This window comes from Platichthys flesus, chromosome 6, assembly GCF_949316205.1.
Source record: "Platichthys flesus chromosome 6, fPlaFle2.1, whole genome shotgun sequence".
Taxonomy (NCBI): Eukaryota; Metazoa; Chordata; class Actinopteri; order Pleuronectiformes; family Pleuronectidae; genus Platichthys; species Platichthys flesus.
In genome coordinates this window covers 4,413,980-4,433,136 of record NC_084950.1, presented here as the reverse complement: position 1 = coordinate 4,433,136, position 19,157 = coordinate 4,413,980, and the positions used below count along the sequence as shown (strand labels likewise).

Here is a 19,157-nt window from a genome sequence, read left to right as displayed (position 1 = left end):
TCGGTGCTGTGACCTGATTTAAAATCTTCTGACATGTAGGTCTTATCCTCCGTGAACAGGGGATTGACCTCATGTAACATTTGTGCAGACCACATGACCGTTCAAAGGTTGTGTGGGTTTGCTATATAAAAGAGGAAGAATCAAACAGAGAGAGTGAATCAATCAGAATCCCAACCTCATCATGTTTGCCTCTGTGGCTTTGGTCTTCTTGGTCCTTGTGCTCTTACTGTTCCTCTTGCAGAGCCACAGGCCTAAAGGTTTCCCCCCGGGACCCCGAGCCATTCCTGTCATTGGAAACATGCTGCAGCTCAACCTGGAGAGTCCCCTTGCTGATCTGGAGAGGGTAATGTTAAAATAACTGAATTCTTGATCTGAATTCTTAATACTTTCTTGGTGTCAGTTTTTTTTCATTCTTCTGTACTCAGGTCTTTCCTGCGAAATATTCCTTGCTCTTTAGGAGATTAACTAAATAAATGAAGTAGAAAACAATGAGATTCAAAAACCTACATATAATTATGCAGGTTGTTAAACGAATTGCATGTGTTTTGTTTGTGTGGCCGAGATGGATTGATAATTATTTTCTGATAACATTTAACAGCCTTTGTTTTAAACCAGGCCTTTCAAAGGGCTATACATGAAATATAAAAGGCATCGTGACAATTTTTAAAAGGCAACACAAGACAATACAAACACAGTTATCAGAAATAAAAGACAACAAGACATTAACTTTAGTTTCTACTCTAACAATGTTTACAACCTTTTTAGAACAGATAATTATAACAAATAAATGGATCATTGCACAGTTTTAAAAGTCCTGTTAACTTCCTCTGTCTCCCTCTGCAGCTGGCCAAACGCTATGGAAACATCTACTGCATCTTCGTTGGTTCCAGGCCATGGGTGATACTCAACGGGCTCCAGGCCATGAGGGAAGCTTTGGTCAACAAAGCTGTCGACTTCTCAGGCCGACCTCAAGACCTCATGGTCAATCATGCCGTTCGAATGAAAGGTACATCTGACTTCGTTGCTGCTCCCTCCCTCTTTTAATATATCACTATGTTGGTCCCTTGACTGCAACTCTCAAGTCCCCTTTTAGATTCCAACCAGATTTCCAGATCAGGTAAAACCTTCTTATACTTGAGGATCTCTGAAGGGAACTAAAAGGCCTGAGATAGTAAATATCTGAGACCAATACTATAAAGAGGAGAGAAGAGAAGAAATCAATACTTGAACAGTGCAAAGAGAATAAAACAGCAGTGATGTGATCAGTTCTGTGCAGGTTGGAGTTAATCAATAGATTTCTGGCTCAGGCAGATTAAATAAGGCTGCTGTGATAATCCAGATATAAAGGTTTGTAGGATATTGAAACATGATTGAACAAGCAAACTGTTTGTGTTTGCAGATCACGCTCCAGGAGTGATCCTGGCAGATTACAACCAGAGCTGGAAAGAGCAGCGACGCTTTGGCCTGATGACCCTGAAAAACTTTGGTCTGGGCAAGCAGTCCATGGAGCAGAGGATTCTGGCAGAGATATGCCAAATCACCAAGGTTCTGGAGGAGAATATTGGTACGCCTACTTTCCGAATAGGACACAGGGATTGTCAGATATCTTGTTAAACATTTACAGTCTGCATATAAAATATAAATAGGATCTGACAAAGGACCTTTTGAAATTGGCGATTAAAACCAGAACATCAGTCTATTTTGTATCGTTTCCTCATTTCATTGTTTTAATTTAGACCATTAGTTGCTCCTCCTTTGTCGAGGTCACGTACAAACATCATTGTCCGTGTTGTTTCTCCAGGTAAGACCATGCATCCTCAGATGCTGTTCCACAATGCAGCCTCCAACATCATCTGCCAAGTTCTGTTTGCCAAACAGTTCAACTACGCCGACGAATTTATGAAGTATTTTGTCAGTGTTTTTCAAAAGACGTCCAAAATAATCAACGGGCGCTGGAATATGGTGAGTGAGATAAGAACAAAGTCACTCATTGACATATCGTGTCTGTGCAATAATAAAGGTCAAAACCCCAAAGAGAAGAAATAAAATGATAAAATAGTAGTGGAAGTAGTGCTAAAACTGAATAACACCAATTTAAATACACTGGAAGGAAATGTAGAAGAAATGTAACATGTATATTTAAGTAAATAAACTAAAAACAGTAGATCGTGAAAACTGAACCATGATACTAGGTGGATTTGGAGATTACTTCTGTCCCAGTAACGTCTCGTCTCTTTCATATTTGTAATCATGAAGACAGCTCTTGAATATATACAGTATATTTATTTAATTTAACTTTCATCATCCAATTTCTACCTCGAGCTGACATGTTCACAGGATTTATTTTTTTGAGTTCACTACAACTCAAGTCTACACTTATACTATTAGAAGTAGCTGTATACCGACTCTATTAAGTTCTCTATTAACTAAATGTTTAATCTTCTCCACCTACTCGCCTGTCAGACTAAGTGTTTCTGCTTCATGTGACCTGCAGCTCTGATATCTTTTTCTTTTTCATTTGCAGATTTACGACTCTATTCCCATGGTGCGCTACCTGCCGCTGCCCTTCCAGAACGCTTTCAAGTTGTTCAAGGTACGTGGGTTAGAGTTAGGGTTAGGGCTAACCCCTAACCTTTCACTTTATAAATAAAGGCACTCACCAAAGTCATTGTGAAGTTTCAGGCCATCACACTGACTAAAACATGAAGTAGGAAACCATGAACTAAGAAGATGTTAAGGTCCAGGTGACGCGGGGTGATCCTGCCTGACTCATTGTCCACATGTCAGTGAAAGCACAATTTGACACAAATAGCCCTTTAACAATTGAATGGTACGATGACAAAGCGATAAGAAATCCCCCCCAAACAGCAAAACTTCACACAGCTGCTGATGCTGTTATTTTGAAAGTGAATGAAGGAGAGTGGGAAATCGCCACTGGGGGGCAGCAAACCTCAGAGCCAATGTAAATCTGAACATGTCTGGACAGAACCTTTTTCTTTTTTCCAGGGTGCGACAGAGAGACATATAGAGTTGTTGACTGAGAACAAAAAGACTTGGGTTCCTGGGAAACCGAGACACTTCATAGACTGCTACCTGGATGAACTGAAAAAGGTGTGTGTCTCTCTATTTCAACATGAGGCCAGCATATGCCTTCATGTTATTGATGGAAGACTTTACGTTGTTCCCTCTCTTCCTGTGTTTGAAGAGAGGAGACGACGGCTCGTCGTTTTCTGAAGACCAGCTCGTGGCGTTCCTCTTGGATCTTCACTTCGCTGGAACAGACACGACAGCCAACACCCTGCTCACTGCCATTCTGTACCTCATGAATTACCCACAGGCACAGGGTATTTATTAGGTGACGTTAGCATTAGCTCAGTAGACTGTATATAAAAAAATGGACGACATGACAGCTCCCTAGAAGTGAAGCCAATAAAGCCCCCTGGTGGCTGGCTGTGGCAGTGAAGATAATCAACCCCACCTCAGCTTGTCTTGTAGCACATAAACATAAACCTGCATAGTTCTTTTCTTTCCGTCTTCTCCCTTCCTCCCTTCACTTCTGACGTCTCTGTCTCCATCAGAGCGCTGTCAGCAGGAAATAGACAAAGTCCTGGATGGGAAGGATCATGTCAGTTATGAGGACAGACACCAGATGCCCTATGTGCAGGTATGAAGCTTAATGGGTCAATCACACCTCAATGTTTTTATCTGATTTTCAATATATCACAAACCTGATCAGTGACATGTTCCGTCTTTGTCCCGCAGGCTTTCATCCATGAAACCCAGAGGAGGGCTGACACAGTTCCTCTGTCTGTTTTCCACAAGACCACCAAAGACACAGAGCTCATGGGTTACTCTTTACCCAAGGTGAGTTAACTATGTCTTGAGATAATCAGATTATAGAGAAACCCAACATGTTCCCACAACGAGCAGCACTTTGGCGACTGTGGAGATGTGGCCGGTTGGGCTAATATACTTTTTGCTCTTCAGGGAACCATCGTCATCGCGAACCTGTCCTCAGTGCTGTCCGAGGAGGGACAGTGGAAATCCCCCCATGAATTTAACCCTGAAAACTTCCTCAACGACCAGGGGGAGTTTTTTAAACCAGAGGCCTTCATGCCTTTCTCCATAGGTGAGTGACATCAGTATTATTTTCACAGATGCACAGACTTGACATAGGTGGAGACTGACACGGATTGTGATTGTGGGTTTTGTGACCTGCAGGTCCTCGGGTGTGTCTCGGAGAGGCTCTGGCTCGTATGGAACTGTTTCTCATCGTGGTGACTCTGCTGAGGACGTTTACGTTCGTCTGGCCCGAAGATGGAGGAGAGCCCGACTTCAAGCCGGTGTTCGGGACGACTCAGACGCCTAAACCTTATCGCATGAAGGTCCAGCTCAGAGAAACCAACACAAGTCTAAACCAGACTTATATCCCCATACTGTGACTGACTGAAGTTCTATACAATTCTGTAAAATGTGCACAAACTACATGGTGACAGGATTAAGTGTAAACCTTTCTTTTGAGCATATGATCTCATTTAATTCAAAATACATATGTATAGCAAGAGTACATTTCAACAGCAAGGCAATTCAATGTTCTTTTCATAGGTTGTAACAGGCAACAGGAGACAATATGAAACATCATTTTAAAACAGAAAATGAGAAGTAAGATGTTTAATGTTTTGTACTTTCATAAGTAAAACAAATAAATAAATGAACTAATACATAATAATAATTTTCAGTCAAAGTTAAAATGATCCATATCTTCTCTCAATTGCCAATTGTTTGTGAATAATATATTGTGTTTGTGATGTTCGTACTATTGGAGGGGTTCACATCCCCAAGTGTTGAAAATATGCACAAACAAGCAAAACACACACACACACACACACACACACAAATAAGGACCATCTACTACGAGGTCAATGTTTATGCTGGAAAAGGTCAACAAAATAGAACACACACACACACACACACATACATACACACACAGACACACACACACACCTAACTCTTGCTTCAGTGAGGCTCCTGTCAGTCATCTGGGTCAGTGCAGTTGTTTTGGTGTTAATAAACAAATAAAACTTCACTTTAAGACATGTGTGATCTTTTCTACATACAATCCCACTGAACCCTGCACTGGTCATTGGAAGCAGCAAGCCCCTTTGATGGTTGCACACTGGTGTTGTATCAAAGCCTTTGTGTCACATTGTTTTACTGGGCGGTCTCTTTCGATTGTGAGCGGGAGGCCGGGGAGTGAAGGGGGAGCAGGGGTGTCGGGGTCGGGCTTGAATGGCGTACGTGTGCTGACATGGACCTTCTGTGATAACAGTCAGCTGGACGAGTGGTGTGGCCGCACACAGAGAGAGGAGAGCCACGAGAAACTAACGGAGAGATCACAAGAGGATTTATAAAAAACGGATCGAGTCGGCTGAGACAAAAAAAACAAACACAAGAAATTAAAGACAAAGAGGAGTTTGTGTCATCGAGGACAAACAGAGACTGAGATGGAATCCAAGAGACCAAGACAAACTTGGGATTATCAGTAACACATCATCAGAAGTGGAGTTTATCATGGAGTAGTCTGGGATTTGGCACACACACACACACACATTCGCATGCACACACGCACGCACATACACACACATTTGGTTTCCTGTTCTAAACATCTCGGCAGTGGACAGGTGTCAGTATGCAGGAGTCTCCAGGGGCCATGGGGGTAGACGGCAGCTACGCCAGCAACGTTCCAGCTTTTCTCACCAAACTGTGGACGCTGGTGGAGGATCCGGACACCAACCACCTGATCTGCTGGAGCGCTGTGAGTCACAACACACTGTGCACACACTCAACAAGTAGACATGAGGGTTAACTCAGGGAGTTCCAACAACATCATAGAATGTAAATGTCCTCTGAACCGTCATCATTTTTGTACCATTAATGTACAAACAAATCAAAAAGTAAATGTGACTCGACAGAGTTACTTTTTAAAAGAAACACTTTTGTACCTTAAAACATAAAAAGAGGATTTTCCATATTTCCATGACACGAGGAAGAAAGCTGTGGGGAAAATGACACGTTTTCTCTGGGCTCATTAGATCAAAAATATATAAACGGCAAACTTTATGAGGATAAGAGACTTAAAGAAATAAAAATAATAATGGTATCAAACCTTAAAGATAAATTAAGTACAATAATTAATACAATTACATTTAATTAATATGACTTGGAGACTGTCTTCCTGCTGAGGAACCTGTTTCAAAACCGCTGTCAAGGCCAATGATGGAATCAGGCTGATTGACTGATTGATTGATTGATTGATTGATTGATTCATTCATTCATTGATTGATTGATTAATTTATTAATTGAGGCTGTCACAGAAAGAGGAACCCTATTACTTCAGTGTCTTCAATCCATTTGCATTAACCTTAATTTAAATTGATGGTTGCAGGATCTTTAAGTAATGCCACAGTCCGACAACAGGAGATGATCTACAGTTCACCACCCAGGATATCTCTTATTTCATTTATTATTAATAATTAGCTGCCTTTCTGGGAGGAATTTAACTACAGACACTAACATCTGAGGACCACAGGTCGGCTTCAGTGCAGATGGAGGATGTGTAGAACACAACTGCCCTGATCCTTTATTCATGTAAAAATACCAAAACAATAATGTAAAAATACTTGTATTTAAAGTATATAAACCTCTATTAAACTTCAAGTGGAGGGTTTATAGAATAATAATGGTCTCATTAACAATTCATCGTCCGTCAGTCATAGCGCTTCAGAATGTGTCTCTGAACCCAACGTTTGTCTTTTCATGTTGTGCGCGGGATCCATTAAAATCATGTGCTTCCTCTGTTGAAGTACAAAGCTGATGATATTATTGTGGGTTCCTTTTGACCTTTGACCCCGGACACTCGGCTGACTGTAGAATGTGAAGGTGAGGCAGCATTAGTAGAGGACACACCGCCTCCCTGCTCCGGTTTGAAAAGAAACAAACACAAAGCAGCAGCTGTTCGATCCCACGAGTGCAGCATCAGCCATCGCATCGTCACTAAACACGTACGAGTAAATACATCTTTATTACAAACTGTAAGAAAGTTAAGTTATACATTTAGCACCAGTGCTTATTTAGATATAATGATTAAAAATGCATTTACAAGCTTTGTCAGAGCGAAACAGAGCGACGGAGGCTGACCGGGCGAGAGAGCATGACTCATCACTCAGGGAGAGAGAGAGAGAGGGAGAGAGAGAGAGAGAGAGAGAGAGTGAGAGATAGAGAGAGAGAGAGAGAGAGAGAGAGAGAGAGAGTTTGATTGGCTGACTGAGCTGATATATCTGCTGATGAAAAGATGTTCCAACTTTTTTCTTGAATCCTCTGATATAAGTGAAACATCAGAGACGTTTTTCTGTCTTTAGAATCCAAGAAGTGCACAAATCATCTTTAGTCTGATGTTCAACAGTCAAACAATTCCTTTATTTACATGAACATTATTATCACTGTCATTAATGTTTATTAATAACATCGTAGATCTGAGTTTGGGATCTGAGTCAACTTAGTTTTGGGGATTTGATGTTTCCATAGAAGAAGCTGTTTGTCATCTGTGTATAGATCCTGTACATGTGATTAAAAGTCATCAGTGCAGAACTATCTTCTTATTTTAACTAGGAGATCTTCACTCTGACTTTCTTCTTTACATTTTATATCTCTTCGTGTATTTACATTTGAATCAAAGTTATTTAGAAGTGATTGTGAACGAGGTGCAAATCAGCACCTAGTGTTTAAAAAACAAAACAAATGCATGGCTTTTTCCAATTGTGTGTGAACATGAATAAACACAAGGAATCCTACTTGAATGAGTGGAGAGGATTTAGTAAGAAGGTCTCTTTCTCCACTTGACTTTAAATGTGTTTAAATATGCTCTACACATTATGTTTCTACACAGTTTCTGCACAATTTGATATGATAAAAGTTACAGATTTAAATTTCGATACAACATGAATCTTATTTGTTTTTGTGCTGTAGCATAATTTAGAAAAAGGAAAATATGTTGGTTCATTTGATATTTGGTTGATGTTTAGAATGATTACACAATTGAAGTTGCTATTTTAAACTAACTCTCCACCTGTGGCTCTGTTCTCTGTTTCAGACTGGGACCAGTTTCCATGTGTTTGATCAGGGACGTTTTGCCAAAGAAGTTCTGCCAAAATACTTTAAACACAATAACATGGCGAGCTTCGTTCGACAGCTCAACATGTGTGAGTACATACACTCTCCTCTCCTCTTCTCCTCTTCTCTTCTCTCCTCTCTCTACTCCTCTTCTCTTCTCTTGTCTTCGTTACAATCCATATTCTTTATTTCTAGACGGTTTTCGTAAGGTGGTGAATATTGAGCAGAGCGGTCTAGTGAAGCCAGAGAGAGACGACACAGAGTTCCAACATCTGTACTTCCTCCAGGGACACGAACACATGCTGGAACACATCAAGAGGAAGGTCTGGACACACACACAGAAACAAACACAAACATTCACACACACACATACGCACACACATTGGGGCAGTGTCTTAACTTGAATGCAGTGCTCATATAACGTGAGCATGTGAAAGAACAATCAAAGCCATTAGGCTGATTCAGTTGCACAGATGTTCGACACAAGCCTGAAACATAGAACCAAGTAAATTGAATTTATTAAGTCTGCAATCATTTTGCAAAGTTTACAATAAGAACTGCACATTCTTATAATGGACACACTGTGCTGGATGAAATGAGAATTAGATTATCACAGTTTATCCTGATGGGAGCGTGAATGCCCCAAATGTTTTAAATGTCATGCCAATCAATGCAGTGGTTGTCAAGCGATTCAAAGTCATTAGGATTCATCCTCTGGGGACCATCAATGTCGGTTGAGTCATGAAAATGTGGAAATATATGGTTGTACGTGTGCTTTGAGAGAATAATGTACCGAATCAGGCTGTACTTTGTATCTGCAGGTTTCCATAGTGAAGAGTGAGGAGACCAAGGTCCGTCAGGAGGACCTGAGTAAACTGCTGTATGAGGTCCAGCTCCTCAGGACGCAACAGGACAACATGGAGTGTCAGATGCAGGACATGAAACAGTGAGTCAGTGTTTTCTGCTCTGGCCACAAAAACACCACACAGATAGACAAAGACATTTTTAGGCTCAGGGAAATACCAAACAGTCGGTGCGGTCCCTGCTGTGGTTAAAGGTTGAATGAGTGTCAGACTGGTTGTGGCCCCTCAGGGATTCAAACTTGTGAGTTGTGTTTTGATGACACAAGCACAGTCAAGGTTTAATTTAAATCAAGATCATTTTTAATAAGATGTTTTTAGTCTGTCACAGTTGAAAAGCTGTTTGGATGTTAATCTTTGCTGGTTTGAATTCTCCGGCTTAACTGGAAAACCACATTCCAGGTACTCAAGTCACAGTTGTTTCAGTAAAGTGGTTCATCGATCATCTGAGCAGGATCATTAACGTTAAATGTTTAATTCTCCAGTTGAAAACAGGACTGGATTAACAAGCAGGCGACTACAGATCCTCAGATCCTGTATTTAAACCCAAAAGGAAAATCCTCTTATCTTCATGTTTCATTACGGTTTAAAAAGAAACACATTAAACCCTGAACAACAAATGTGTCTTTTAGCTTCTTTAGAAAAAACAAAGTCCTGATGCGTTGCTGCTCCGGGAGAAATGGACCCGTTCGTTATTCCTCTTTTCTAAATTGGAAAAAATCAACCCGGTGGATGAACCAACTGTTTCTCTAGAAGCTATTGTTGCTGAAAATAGCTGCAGTGTGTCCATTGTGCGATGGAGCTGCTTTGTGCTCAGCATTGTTTGCTAATGAGAGGAGAGAATGTTCACCTGCTCACCTGACCGACACACACACACACACACACACGCATGACATTCTTAGAAAGCATGACCACATGTGTGCACACGCACGCAGGTATGAACAATGGTCAGAGAAAATATTCCAGTGTCTTTTTTTTATTTTATCATTGAAATTAGAAATGGATGAAAGTCTGAATCTGAAACCATCACACATCTGATAGAGTTAGAATCATGATGGTTGCATCCTGAATGTTGCTAACTTAGCTCGATGGACATGACTGGTCCACCACCAGCTGTTTGCAAAGCATGTAAGCTAAGTCAATGAGAATGAGCCCATTTAAAACTACAAACTGACCTTTTACAGATTTATACACCTCAATCTGCCTGAAGGGAAATGGCACGAGGGTCTAACTTTAAACCAGGGGGAATAATACCTACACCCGTTATTCAGGATTCACCTCCTAAGGTGAAAACATCTCCAGAGGGAGCAGAGTGTGATGACTACTCTCATGTCAGTTGGGTCCGGAGGCTTCAGGCCCGATCCCACGTCCAGTGTCAAGTGTGTTTCTCAACTTGTCTTTTTGTGTTATTACCGAATGCACCTTTGCCCGTATATGAGCTCCCATGAGCATGTTGGTTTCTGTTGCATCGTTACCTCGAGACGATGGAAATCTACTTTTACAACAATTTAAAAACTCTATTGAAAATTGGTTTTATGTTTTATCTTTGTCCTTCTGCTCTCGTCCACCTGTGTTGTCTCCTTGTTTGCAGACAGAACGAGGTTCTGTGGAGAGAGGTGGTATCACTGAGGCAGAACCACACGCAGCAACAGAAAGTCATGAACAAGGTCAGTGTGTGTTTGTTTGTGTGTCTGTGTGTATGTGTGTGTGTGTGTGTGTGTAGAGGGGTTTCATGTATTGTTGGAAGCAAAAAGACTGTAGATGCATCTATCTGCATCTACTCAGAATGCTTAACAGAATAATATTCCTGTACCATTACCTCTGAACTACTTTTACTATCTACTATCTACTATCTACTATCTACTTCGATATCCACAGTTTTACTTTGTGTGAGATGGAAAATCCCTCTCAGCAGCAGCTGGATAGTATTTGTATTTTCCTCGTGAGATCTTGATTCTTGGCTTCAGGTGTTCTGGTGCAACTGTGACTCACAGATAATAAGTATGTTCTCATGTGCTCGGTGATGTGTTGACACCGTACGACCCAAAGCTCTCAACAAGTACATTTACTCCATTCTCTCCTTGCCTCAATAATGGACAGTTCAAAAGTTTAAGTCAAAATAAAGTAAGAAAAGGTTAATGTCTATTCCTGATATTTCCTGATAGTTGTACTTTCTCCATATTACAACGGTAGAAGATGGAGATTCTATGTCTGTTAGGTTCAAATATCAAACACATTTGATGACATGATACCTGGTGGATGCAGTACTTTTCCTTTTCCTGCTTCTATGTTATAAGTGGATAATAATTAGAAATTGTGTGTCTACTTTCAGTGTGTATTTACTGCATGTGTGTGTGTATGTGTGTGTGGGTGTGTGTGTATATGAGACAGAGTGAAGATGCTGACTCATGCTGTGCTTTCTCTCTCCCTGCCAGCTGATCCAGTTTCTGTTCAGCCAGATGCAGTCCAACACACCCAGTACTGTGGGCCTAAAAAGAAAGCTGTGAGTACACACATACACGTGCACGCACGGACACACACACACACACACACACACACACACACACACACACACACACACACACACACACAGTGGTGCAATCAACAAAAGTGAGACAAACAGGGCCACAGTGGGGCAGAGGGAAGGGCTGGCTCAGCTGACAAACTGAACAATCTAACGCAACGAGCGCTATGAATGGAGACAATTGCTGAATCAGTCCGACACACACTCACAAACACACATACATACATACACACAAACACACGCACGCTGACACACAGGGAAGGCCGAGCAGTGTGGGTGACCCTGCTGCGGCCTGTGTGTGTAAAAGTGCTGGTTCAGCTTTGTTGCTGAGTGTGAACAAGGCCGACATGAGAAAGGGATACTTGAACAACCAACAATCTGTGCTTTTGCTGTCTTTTGCCTCTTAAAAACACACAATCACGATGTTGTCGTCCACTCACTGATTGAGGACCGATGTTGTCCCCAGGCCCCTGATGTTGGACGACGGGTCTCCGAGCCCTCCGGCCTCCAAGTTCAACCACAGTCACCCGATGGAGCCCATACACGAGCCCTTCTACATTCAGTCGGTGAGAAATAACACAAGCTACACACACAGAGGGAAATCACATTGTTCAGCAGCTCAAGACAGTTCAACTGATTATTATTTAGAATTAAAACGTATTTAACATCCTCCTGCAGTGTGTCTTCATAGCTGTGAGGTTGTATCAACACTAGAGGGAAGCAGTGTGCAGGGACAGGTTCAGGGCCACAAGTGTATGAACGTTCACAGACTATACAACTATATTAAAAAACTAAATCACAGTCTTCCTCCTCTTCATCCTCAGCCATCCAGTGACTCGGCTTCCTGCTCCACTAGTGGTCTGACAGGAGGACCAATCATATCAGACGTTACTGAGATGTCTCAGGCCAGCATGGCGCTGCAGATACAACCTGATGAGACGAGGTGGGTGATACAGAGTCAAATCGATATTCACATCATCAAAAGTATTTTCTCCAAGATATTGTGACATTCAAAGTTCTGACTTTACCCCGCCTACCTAATTAACATGAAGACAAAAAACACAACAATAAACAAAGTTAGCAATTAGTAAAAAACTGATATGCAACAATGGGGAATGTAGAAAAACATCAATGTAGAAATGTAGAAATTAATAAATATGGGAAAATACAGAAGAAGTAAGTGTAGAATTACAGAAATATTTAAATGTAGAATTATGGAACAATTGTATGTAGAATTAGAATTAGAAGTAAATAAATGTAGATATACAAAAATAAATAATTATCTGTATAAATAAATAAATAAGTAAATACATACATAAATTCATCAGTAGCCCAATTCATTGCCAAACTGTATGTATTTTATTTATGTATTCAAGTATTTATTTCGTATTTATTAATTTCTGATCGAACTGTTTATTTCCACTAAACAGGGAGAGGTGCATGATGCTCATCAAAGAGGAGCCTGTGAGTCCCGGAGTGAGAGGAGGAGGGAAAGGGGGCGGTGTGGGTGGAGGAGAGGCCGTGGCCTTGACCTCCACCTGTGAGGTGTGCTCCTCAGAACCTCCCGTCCTCCCTGTGGCAATGGTCCAGTCTGTTCTGGAGGGGAGGGGCTCCGCGGCCTCTGTGGTGGAGAGGAGGGGTAAGAGGCCGGTTCTGGACAGGTAAGGTGCTCAAAGGTGAACGCACACCAACTTTCACATGTTTGAAGGATCTTTGAATTATACAACTCTGTGTCTGTGTGTGTGTTTGTGTGTTTGTGTGTCTGTGTGTGTGTGTGTGCAGAGTGGAGGTTTCAGACACAGTGGAGAACGTGGACATGAGCCTAGAGGAGCTGCAGCAGTTGCTGCTCAGGAGCCACCAGCAAAGCTCTGTGGAAGCTGGGACCAGTGCTGTGATGGACGTCAGTGAACCTGCACACACACACACACACACACACACACACACACACACACACACACACATAGAAACACTCTGACAGGCAGCAGGTTGCCCTCAAGTAACTGATATATAAAATTTCAAACCGGTACTTGTATCTATTTTTTTTTCTACACAGCAGACATTTAAGTGATCTATTATTTAACACTGACCTGAATTGTCTCCCCTGTGCCTCCGCAGCCCTTCAGTCTAAACCTACCTCTCACTGAGTGGAACTTCACAGAGATGGAGTCCAACCTCAAATCAGTAAGTCACAAAGTTTCTGCTATCTGGGGGGTTTTGGCTCAGGAGGTAGAGCGGGTTGTTCACAAAGTAGTAGTATGGTGGTTCGATCCCTGTCTATATCATTCTGCAATGATGTATCATCCCCGGGCGAGATACTAAATCCCAAATTGCTCCTGATGCCTTCACCGCAGTGTGTGATTTATGGATGATAGGAGAAAATGCTGCGCTTATAGATGCAGTGTGTGTGTGTGTGTGTGTGTGTGTGTGTGAAAGGGTGAAAGGGTGAAACATAACTGTCGGGTAAAAGTGGTGATCATAATTTATTTAAAATGAAAGCGCGATGTAAAACCTCATTTATCAAACCACTTAATGAAGATAACAACGGAGCAGAACGATGACTTCACACTAAACCAACTCCACCTTTAATCTTAATGCAATTTTCCCTGTTTCTTTACTGATCAATAATTAAAGAGAGTAAGAAGATTAAGGACTCAACAAAGGGCGGACGACCTCCTCGTGTGGAGACCCATTAAAAGAATAGATGGTCAAAACATCAGACTCAGGGATTTAGTTTACCTCTTGAAAAGATTAGCTTCTTGGATGTTGAGAGACCTCTTGTTTAAAACTACCTTCTTTCAACTGGCAACAACTGTCCTTTTGGCCACCTGGGGGCACTGCAACACAGCACTGACATATTATCAACATATATATATATATATATATATATATATATATATATATATATATATATATATATATATATAGGGTTGTCATCGTTCTGTCCTCTTATTGAATTTAAATCTAGTATTTAATCACTTTTTGCTTTGTTTTTGGTCTCCACCTAACTCTTGAATGAAAATATCTTGTTCTTTACCTGCTAAATTCTCTATTGTGTTTCTAGCTAGTGATGGAGGGGGGGGGGGGGGGGGTGACGTGACACTGATAAGAGCTGTTGTAGCTGTTTATCACTGTGAGCAATTACCTTCATCGAGCATCAATATAACTAATATATTGTAATTAAATCTCAACCTTTTGACACATGCTGCACAGAAGTGAGGTGTTGGATGAATGGGGGGGGGGGGGGGTATCCCCCTGCATTGCACCTTCAGTCTTTGCGTTCACAATGAACAGCTTGAACAACACATGGGCTGCGTTGGTGTGCAGGCACCGTCTGAGTCACACGTCCACAAGTCCCAGTCACCAAACTCCACAGCTTCCATTAGACAGTAATCCAGTATTTTATATTAACATTGGTCGTCATCCAGAAATGTGTTTCAACAGGATGTTGGTGGAAATGTCCTCATCGAGACATCTGCTGGTTTGAAGGAGGAGACTGAAGCTGCTCTGTTTTCTGATGCAGAGTTAACATTAAGGCACAGAGACACATGGAGGCTGTGGTTAACCACCCTGCAGCGTGGAAACACACCACCAGGGGGAGGCTTTCTACCAAGCTGAACAGTTCTGCTTGTGGATGACGATCACGTTCTCCAATGTCACTCACGGAACCAGGATGCAGAACTGGGTCACAGCTAAGAAAAAACACATCTGCCCTCCGACCCCTTGTTTACTGTCTGTACCTGCAGATCCCGTGAGCAACACTCTGTGCAGGCAGATGAATCAATAACGTCATTGAAGTTCTATTTTCTATCCACCTTGCTCCGGAGAGACAGGATGATGAGGCTGCTCTTGATATATTGTGGGCCTCTAATAGTTTATCATGCACTTCACCCCATGAAACGCTCTCTCACCCCCAGCTAATAGTTTACAGTGCCTCTCTTTGCCATCTGCTGCATCGTGTTAAACAGCTTCGGAGACGTTAGACGGGAAATTGGTTCTGTGAGTTGATGATTCACTCTGTGAATTTGTGTTTGTCCTCATCGTTGACCCTGAATACCAGAAAGTAAATGTCTCTTGAAAAACGTCTCATCTCTGACCTTCTCGTCATGGAAGTGTTTTATTCTCCTGAAAGACGGCCGGCACATTTTCTTTTCCTCCCATTGCAGCTGTTGTGTCGAGTCGTTCATCATGAGAATCACGAGTCAGTCTCAGCTGTCAATCATGATGTTTCTCATTGTTTTTACGGCATAGAATAATTCATTAAAACCAAACTTACCAGAAACGTTTGATCCAAACCCCTCATGCTAAAATGGAGGAGGTGAGGTTTATGAGCTATACTGTAGTAAGACACTAGGGGGCGATAATGGTTTTGGCTTCACATATCTATTTACAGTTTATGGTCACAACCCGATTGCTTTCACAGAGAGGCCCATGTTTAAAAGCCCCAGTGGTGGCATCAGGAGAAATACAGTGTTTTCAGAAGGAGGATTATGTCTGTACCTGGTGCTCTGCAGTACTTTCAGCTGAACAGTGAAATACAGATAGTCGACTTTCCTTGTTTCACGTGTTTGTCTCCAAGACGTTCAACTTCAAAGACCAATCCTCTCTTGGAAATGATCAACATCAGCTGAATACGATTCAATATTCCCTCCATATGCTGGGATACCAGGCTGAAGTGAAATAAAACAACATGCTTTGTTATGTGTGTCTTCATTCAGATGAATCCAATGTGTGATAGTTACAACGTTTTTAAAGGAGCTGGAATTGATCGATTTTCTTACATTTTGATTACAGCCTCACTCGCTGCTTCCCTAGCTTCCATTATTCATGTTGAGCTACACCAGGGGTGTCCAATCTATGGCCAGCGGGCCATCTGCGACCCGCCATCCATTTTAAATTGGCCCGCCTCAAAAAAAATTAAATAAAAAAAAAAAATTGGGGGGAAACCAACATTTTAGTAGCACCTAAATGGCACTTAATTATAGCACTTTGTAGGTTTGCTCCATTTTTGGAGCAATTGTACTTTCTTGATACTTGTTTTTCTGGGTTTGTACCCTTGAATGCACTTATTGGATAAAAGCTTCTGCTAAATGAAATGTAATGTGATGTGATGGACTATGGTCCACTGTATTGCACCTGTCCCTCAGAATGCCGTGTTTTCCCCCAAGTGACAAACGTGACCCTAAAGAGCCATGGGGATTTTCTCATGGAGACTGTTAAAAAAAGGTTAATGAGTTGAAACTTATGACTTTCATGCTGTTATTTAATAAATTATTATTATGAGTCATATGCCTTTAAACTGAGAAACTTCACTGTTGAAGCATTAATAATCAAAACGTTATTGAAGTTTGAGTTTGATACTAATTAGCCAAGGCATAATGGACCTCGGCTTATGGTTTATTTTGTGGTCACTAATTAATGATGTTCATCAATGTTTACATTTAACAGATAGTTGATAAATTCAGGGCCTTCCCAGCTGGTCAGAGATAAGATGATGCAGTGCAGTGATTTATATTCAAGCTAGCAAATTCATAAATGTTATTTTTCATTTATCATTGTCTTTATTCCCTTTATTCAAACTTCAATTTCGGAAATAATTGATGATTCTCCCTCATTTACAATAATGTTGCATATCCTAGAATTAGCAATTTAAAATACACCCTGATGGCTCATTATGGTGGAACAGGATTCTCAGTATATATCACAACCTGTGCAGATGTAATGAACAGTTCTTTGCAACTGAGCTGTGGAAATAACAAAAATCCTTTTAGAGCCTTATTCTCCTGTAAGTTCTATATAAAACTGGATCGTTAAACGTCAACAGCTCCTGTGAGAGAGAGAGAGAGAGAGAGAGAGAGACAGTTATCATCATCCATCATCCAGAGTCCTTGCTCTAAAGCAGATTTCTTCATGCTCGTTGTAAAAAACGTATTTAAAATAGAGTTTGTGTCTGTTCTTTTTGTTTTGTTGTGTGCCGCTGACAGTTAGCACCATCCTCCCTCTAATTAGAGAGCGCTGCAGGTTCCACGTCCTGTCACAGCCATTTTTTTTTTGCCTCACGCTCTGGTAATTTATAATACTCTCCGTGCCGTTTATACCCCGAAGACGTTGTGCAAGGAGCCTCCGCACGACTCATAGATCTCTGCGTGTTCACCAGGGAAAATCTCTTTTTTTATTAGCCGAGAAATGATTCTGCCTTCCAGTGCTGAGGCTTCTCTTTCTGTCACTGTCTTCTCTTCTCTCAGGGCCAGCAGACAACCTACAACCTTCCTTTTCCACATTATTTTGTTTGACTCTTTATTTGTATGTGTGTGTGTGTGTGTGTGTGTGTGTGTGTGTGTGTGAATGTTCTCACCTCTACCCTAGTCACCACTGCTGCTTCCTTTCCTTCCATCTGTGCTGTGCAGCTCAGCAGCAGCACTTTCATACAAGGATGTGGTGGCCGTGACGGAAAGTGGAAGTTAGGGTTAAACTTCCTGTTTAAGCCGTGCTCCTTGCATTCAGCTCCAGGGACCTCATTTAGGAGACGAACCAGTGGAGCTGAGCTTGTGTGACCTCTGGCATCTACACTGTACACATCATGTCACTAAATTGAGGAGAATTGGAAACACAACTAAAAAGCCCAAAAGTTCAAAGCAACACTGGAACATTTTGTCTGACTTAATAACATTTCGTTATCGTCTGTTTTCTCTTTGTCTTTTAAAAGCCAACCTTCTTGGTTTTCACAATGATATTTTTACTTCCGCTTTATTCAACTCACAACTTCTGCAGGAAACCCGGAAGCAGTCGTCTCTAAACGTTCCCTGACATAGTGTTGTGTTGTTCTTCAACTCATGTATTTGTTGTATTCACGTATACTATGGACTGTATTGTCTGTTGTATATTGTTTTATGACATCCAGAGTAATGTGTTTAATGTGTTTTTATGTTCTCCTACAGTACATGTTTCAGAATCAGGAGGCGGAGGCTTTTCCAGCTGCAGGCTGTGAGGAACAGTGATGGAAGGTCAGAATCCTGTTACTTTATCTGTTATATATATAAGACTGTCTATGTCCCTGAATCCCATGAAAAGACCAGAGCCTGAGTTGTCTTATTGTGTCTTTAAATACTTTCCATCTGTCTGCAGCATCCAGCCACAAAGTAGACATTTCTACTCACGCTAATCACTGTTGGTTTTTAAAACTCAAACTCAAAAGGTTTCTGGAGACTCTTTACAAATGGGGATCAAACTGATAAGTGCTTATGTCCACAGGGCATTGGTTCCTGAAAACCAGAGAATTACATGTCAGACATTACAGCCTAATACGAGGAACTGACTGCGTTTTCCTAGAAAACTGAGCTCAGTCAAATTACTTTTCTCCGAAACTGCTTTTTATCAAATAATCATTTCATTGCCATGGTGACATGCAGCTGCTTTTTATTGAGCAGCTGTAATCTGGACAGGTTGCAGATCTACCGTTTTTTAGATTGTAATAGTCAGAACATTACAGGTTATTTTATCTCTCTGGCAAACACTGACTTAGAATAATTTGTGTCTGTAAAGGAGGCTGAAGTCAGCGACTCTGACAGGAAACCAGGTGAAGGGGAAGAGTGTGAGGCGATTAACGA

At 41.4% G+C, this 19,157-nt stretch overlaps 2 protein-coding genes across 2 annotated transcripts; both read left to right on the top strand.

Moving 5' to 3' along the window:
- The first annotated feature begins 145 nt into the window (after positions 1-145).
- Positions 146-5,086, top strand: LOC133955096 (cytochrome P450 2F2-like). Its single transcript, XM_062389758.1, has 11 exons — positions 146-343; positions 844-1,006; positions 1,400-1,564; positions 1,802-1,962; positions 2,525-2,593; positions 3,007-3,111; positions 3,206-3,344; positions 3,579-3,664; positions 3,763-3,864; positions 3,988-4,129; positions 4,222-5,086. The coding sequence occupies exons 1-11, from the start codon at positions 182-184 to the stop codon at positions 4,440-4,442; spliced, it is 1,515 nt and encodes a 504-aa protein (XP_062245742.1). The 5' UTR covers positions 146-181; the 3' UTR covers positions 4,443-5,086.
- A 603-nt stretch (positions 5,087-5,689) lies between these two features.
- hsf4 (heat shock transcription factor 4) lies at positions 5,690-18,548 on the top strand. Its single transcript, XM_062389259.1, has 12 exons — positions 5,690-5,815; positions 8,150-8,258; positions 8,365-8,492; positions 8,991-9,115; positions 10,621-10,696; positions 11,465-11,532; positions 12,020-12,119; positions 12,378-12,496; positions 12,984-13,214; positions 13,336-13,453; positions 13,669-13,734; positions 18,489-18,548. Exons 1-12 carry the CDS (start codon positions 5,690-5,692, stop codon positions 18,546-18,548), a joined length of 1,326 nt encoding a protein of 441 aa, XP_062245243.1.
- Positions 18,549-19,157: the final 609 nt, after the last annotated feature.